This window comes from Mauremys mutica, chromosome 9, assembly GCF_020497125.1.
Source record: "Mauremys mutica isolate MM-2020 ecotype Southern chromosome 9, ASM2049712v1, whole genome shotgun sequence".
NCBI lineage: Eukaryota > Metazoa > Chordata > Testudines > Geoemydidae > Mauremys > Mauremys mutica.
The window spans coordinates 5,123,921-5,129,920 of NC_059080.1; the positions used below are offsets into that span (position 1 = coordinate 5,123,921).

The 6,000-nt window shown below is 41.7% G+C and overlaps 1 protein-coding gene across 1 annotated transcript in view; it reads left to right on the plus strand.

Annotated features, from left to right (window-relative positions):
• The window catches only part of SLC9A6 (solute carrier family 9 member A6), a 37,492-nt gene extending 31,881 nt beyond the window's left edge, over nt 1-5,611 (plus strand). Inside the window, exons 15-16 of the mRNA XM_045029858.1 lie at nt 303-408; nt 1,257-5,611. Of these exons, the coding sequence (XP_044885793.1) occupies nt 303-408; nt 1,257-1,532 (382 nt within the window). The 3' untranslated portion in view covers nt 1,533-5,611. The remainder of the gene's footprint in view (nt 1-302; nt 409-1,256) is intronic.
• Nucleotides 5,612-6,000: the final 389 nt, after the last annotated feature.

Genomic DNA, 6,000 nt, shown 5'->3' on the forward strand with positions numbered 1-6,000 from the left:
GTCTGCCGGAGACGCTTGCCAAAGAACAGCTGTAGCATGTGCGAAGGGATGCGCACAGCAAATAGCAGAATCAGCAGCTACGCAAAGGGTCTGACGTAGGCTTGACTGACTTCTTACCTCTGTTGCTTGATGCTGTGTTCTCAGCAGGGCTGCTCGGTGCTGTGTTCTTTCTTGGCTCCCTAATCAACAGAAATGTTTAAATTTTGTGCCCTGTCTCAGCTTTGTATTTCAGCCCCATGGCATTGTGTGCTTTGATTTATAAATACAGCTTTGCTCCGTCTCTGCCTTAACACACCCCACAGCTATCTGAAGCCTCTGTTGACGCACAGTGGCCCTCCTCTCACAACGACACTGCCTAGTTGCTGCGGACCTGTTGCCAGATGCCTGACGAGTCCCCAGGCTTATGAAGTAAGTCTAGTACTAGTCTGCCAAATGTGCTCTTTCTGCCCCAGTGTTGTGTGAATCAGATGTATTTATCTTTCTGTCCGCTTTCTGGAGGATGGACACTGATTCCTTAAGTCCAGTGTTTTGGGGTTTTTCCTCTGTTATCTAAAGTTATAGAATATAGTAAAAGTATTTATTCATCAGCTTTTTCACTTCACCACTGTGTTGCCAACACATGGATCACTGTTGGGAACTATCTTGGGACTCCTGCTCCATGAAACAGCTGATGCTGGGAGCTTTATGGAAAGTCAGATGCTTATTCTGGCAGATGAAGTACCTCCCTTGTGCAGTTTGCCTTCACAGCTGAAAATAATTGGTCACAAAGTGACCGTGGCCTTGGAGGTGGTTGTGTCTTCCATACCACGTGGTGATCATGACATTTACCACAGTGGATGGATTGAATTAGAAACCAGAAAATAGCCAGTCAGGGTCAAACTGTTTATAGAATCCAAACACCAGCAGTTCTTAGTACCCATAATGCATCTGGTCATTTGTGAACTGTTGTACATGATAGCCTCTTATGATGGACTCTGTCCCTACCAAGAGTTTAGTGAGAAGTGACAGCTCAGAAGAAACTTTGACCTGAAAGCCCTTCTTGTCCTCACTCAGTTAAGCTAATATCTCATGCCTGTGTCTTTGGATTGAGGAAGTCTTTGAGGGCACGACTTTGTGGTCAGAGATGTGAAGGAGAATCCATCACTGAATACTGCTTCTCGTCTGTTGGTGGTGGTTCTCAGACTTTGGGACCAATTCTAGCCGTATATATAAGAAACCAATAAGCAAATAAACTCTTGACTCTGTTTATTATTCAGAATCAAGAGCAGCTGAAGGATGATGATTCCGACCTTATTTTGAATGATGGAGACATCAGCTTGACATATGGGGATTCTACTGTGAACGCAGATTCTATCACTTCCAGTGGCACGTCGAGGAGGATTGTGGGAAACAGTTCTGAAGATGCATTGGATAGGGAGCTGGCATTTGGGGACCATGAACTTGTCATACGGGGGACACGCCTGGTCCTTCCCATGGATGATTCTGAGCCTCCGTCGAGTTTGGTAGATAGTGCAAGACATGGCCCAGCGTAAGATTTACGTTGCTCAGTTTAATTGACAATAATATCTGCATATGTGATCACGAAGAAATATGTACTACCTAAAATCTAATGCATGTCTCAGAATGTCTAAGCTGTATAAATATTATTTATATGGTGTCAGAAGAATATAAATATTCTCTACAAGATGGCTTGTGAAGAGCAAGCTGCAGTTTCTTAAGTTGAAAACCATGCTGACTGCACTGTGTAGAAAGAAAGTAGTTTTTAGCATAATAATCCTTTGCACATGGTGGACTTCTTTTCAAGTGGTGTGATGTATGGCCTTAGGTCCCAGCTAGGTAGGGAAAGTGGCTGATTTCTCAGTTGTTAGCACTCAGAATTCAGCTTGACAGAGACCGGAATGACAAATGAAATGTTGCCTTGCTTTGCCCTACCTAGAGTGGTTAGGGAGGTGTCAGCTAAAGATGTAAATTGCTTGTTAGTCACATGACGACTGTTTTGTCTCTCATATCTCTGATTGTCAGATACTCACATTATAATATTGGCAAAATCTCTGCTCAGAGATTGGCCTGATGGTCTAGTAGCCAGTCGTACTCTGCACTGCTGTATTTGAGTCTGAGCCGGGATCCCCTTTTCTCCAGGCCAGGAGGAGCTGTAAGGCGGCATTGACTCAGAATGGTTTGCTCCTGGGAAGGAAAGGGAGCGTTTTGCTCTGAAGTGACTCAAGCCACTGTTTAGATAATGGGGCATCAGCAGAAGCCATTCCCAGCCTTCCTCTGGTCCAGGGTGGGTCACCATGATGTGTGACTTTTCAGATTGGGGCCCAGAGGGTCGCAGTTTGGGTTTTGCAGTAGTATTCGAGGGAAAGAATTGATCACACACGAGCTGCATGAGGCTTATTGCACAGGCTTTGTAGTTGGTGAGTCTGCATTTCAGCTGTGTCTTAAACAGCTTTTCTAAAGACAACAAACACATTTTTAACAGGTGATTGAGTTCTGAATTTTGGGAAGGGGCCATGTCTCATGCGATTGAAGCTCTTTTACTAATTAGTCATTGAGGAAACTAAAGAAACGTACAAGTCTACTGCTGTTCCATGCTATACCACGGAGTCGCACCTATCCAAACTGGAAGTGTGAAGGTTGTAGATTGAAACTATACATGCAGATTTCTTAAGAGGTATTTAGAAAATGAGGTGGTACTGAAAGGGAGTCGTCTGTCCTCCTGTCTAGTTGAAATTGTTGCACTTTGTTTGATACACTGCATGCTAAGGAGTTACTATAATCTCCTCCCTGATTCATTTTCATGTCTCTTACTGTTTATAATAAATGTTTGTGAGCTTCCATGTTTTTACATTTTTCCAAGGAAGAGCACAGAACAATTTGCTATTTCACATTAGAGTACTAGGATTTATTCTTCAATGATGGGAATGGCTAAAGGTGCAGTGAAAATTTAAGAAGCTGAGAACTCTTATTTCTTGCTTTCCCCAAGAAAAAAATTCCAACCTAGAACTTAACCGCGTGTAATTTTAATTTATTTTTAGCCACACAATCAACCAGTCCTTTCACAGTCACAAATACACACACTAGGCTGATTTCAGAGTTAGCACTGACTCACTCTGTTAAAACAAGAGCGCGCTTCCTCAGGGTAGCACGGGACCGGCTCCTAAGAGATGTCTGAGCACTCACAACTCCTAGTGACGTTGCTTTGACTGAGTGTATATTTGTAGTTCAGAAAATAAAATTACCTTCTTTCGTTTTCTCAGGTCTAAATAATTGCCTTAAAATTACTGAAGTGGAACTAATATTTTGCTGTTAAAATATCCCCAAGAAATTTTGTTTTCCTTTTCAAGCAAAATGTGCAGGTTTTTTCTATAGGACTCTAGAACTGTGTACATTCTGCATTTACATTTTAGGAAATAAGAATCTTCATTGCACCCAGTAAATGGCAGTTTTAGCTGTTAACATACCCATTTGTTGTTTAGTGCTAGCCGGTTTGTTCCCTGCTATGCAGGGGTTCCATGCAGTGTGAGTTTTATATTATGTCTGTATCTTAACTTCATGTGTTCGAAAAAGAAAGAAAAAAGTTAACGTGTTGATTCTTGGCTGCTGCACCATTATACATCAAATATTTTTTTATTTTGCCTTTTTAAAAAGAGGTAGGTTAAATAACTACCTCCTGTTTTTTCCTCTGTATGCTGGGTGACTGTGAATTCAATTTACAAAGATCCATGCTGATACCACAGAATGTGGAAAACGCAGCTATTGTTGTTCAGATATGCCGCTGATAAGAGTGCATCATCTGATTTCTTCAGTTACTAGATATTCAAAGCAATTTGAGATTGCTTCCCAATCTCTCCCCGTGAGAATTCACTGCTGTCAGAGCACTGTAGACCCCCAGCTTTGCCCACTTAATAGTTTCAGTGGAGAAATGCCCAATCACTCCGATCCCAGTCAGAATTCCTATAAGAATACGTCTAGACTGTGGCTTCGAGGTGCTTCCCAAGGCAGGTAGACAAATGCACTACCTCTGCTCAAGCTAACACGCTAAAATAGCAGTGTGGCAGTGATGGCTCCAGCTAGCTATCCCCGTCCAATTCTGTCCGACCCCTTCATCGCTACCAGTTTGTGCCGCTGCGGCCACGCTGCTATTTTTGGTGAGCTAGCATATGTCTATATACCTGCATTGGGAAGCACCCTCCCAGATGCTGCATAGACATTCCTAAGAGACAATTCCTGAAAATTGTTTGCAGTGTCGTTGTAGCTATGTTGGTCCCAGCTTATATGAGAGAGACACACACACCGTGGGTTAGGTAATATCTTTGATTGGACCAACTTCTCTTGGTGAAAGAGACAAGCTTTTGAGGTTACACAGGTCTCAAGAAGAGCTCTGCGTAAGCTCAAAAGCTTTTTTTTTTTTTTCACTAACGGAAGCTGGTCCAATCAAAGATATCACCTCACCCACTTTGCACTGGGTGTGCTGAAGTGTCCCTAGCAGCCAGGGCCTCATCCGGTATTTATCGGAAGCAGTGGCAAAAGCCTCACTGGTTCTGTCTAGCCTAGGACGAAAGGTGTGGTGTTAGAATGTGTTTGCACGCAGCCTTTATGTTTGGAACTGGTCAAGTTCAAAACTAGGCAATGCTCAACTTTTAAAACGCGTTAGTAAGAAGGCATTAGCTAATATGCTACTGTCACACCATAAATCCTACCCTAGACAAGGCCTTTGGTTTGGAGTTAGGGCCAGCATGCATTGCCTCATAGCCTAAAATCCTGTGAGAAATCAAGACTCACCTGGCAATGGCTGGAATTAACTCCTATTAATTGTTGTTAATGTGTTTCTCTCTCCAGCTTTAATACATTAGCTGCAGTATTTGAATTGCCAACACATTACTAAAGTCCTAGGCTTTTGATGTCAATTAACATTTTAATTGATTATTGAAGTATTTTAGAGAAATATTCTAGTGTGTATATTTTTGTGGAGTCAGGAATTATATTGTGTGTTAAACATAATATAAGGACTGCTTTAAAAATAAATACAGAATGAGTGAATCAATCAAAGCTGAGATTCAGGAGTGACTGTAGAAACAGCTCAAACTAACAGTAAACTATTTCCTTTATCCTATTGTAGTGGAGAATACAGAGGGCTTGATCTTCAGTGGTGTTGAGAACCTACAAATTTCCACTTACTTCAAAGGGAGTGGTGAATGTTTAGCACCCCTGGCACTCAGGTCTGTAGATCTTTTGCCAAATATGTAAAACAGCCCCAGATACACAATTTTGCAGTGCTTTTATAAAGATTTAGAGAAGTCACCCTTTGGGAATCCTCTCATCTGTAAATTGAATTGACTTGGGTTTTGCACATGAAAAAGCACTGTTGATCAAGTTTTGATTTCTTCTAATATTGTTGAATTGTCCAGTAATGGCATTAACTTCAGTAGTTGTGGTGTTTGTGCAGTTGGCTTGTGATAGTTGATGATCATTATTGCACTTTCTGTTTATCTTTTACTGTTGCGTTGTACTGTGAAAGAAGGATCCTAGGCCTATAAAAAGTTTTTTTTTTCTTGAATAAGTCTGTAGTGTTTCTTTCATTCACAAGGAAATAAAAACCTATAACAAATGTGACAGAGACATGACATTTTTGCAAGAATTTGCAAGAATTTTTCACAGCCATGTGATAAATTGACAAGTGATCAGCCACTGCTGCAAATCACTGACATTGCATGGCGCGTGGTTTCTTCCAATTAGAACTATTTTATTTGGAGCAGTAGGTTGGAATGTTAAAAGATGTTCACAGCTTGACTGTCCCAACATCAATACAGCTTTGGAGTGTGGAAGGTAAGCGGGGTGGGGAATAGCTGGTGGTGGTATTGCTTGTAATTCTTGCAGTAGCATCTTGGTCCATGACCAGGGCTCCTTTGTGTTAGGTGCTGCACAAACCCAGAACAAAAAGACCATCTTTGCCTGGAAGAGTTGACAATCTTTGCCTAAGATCAGAGGCAGTATGTG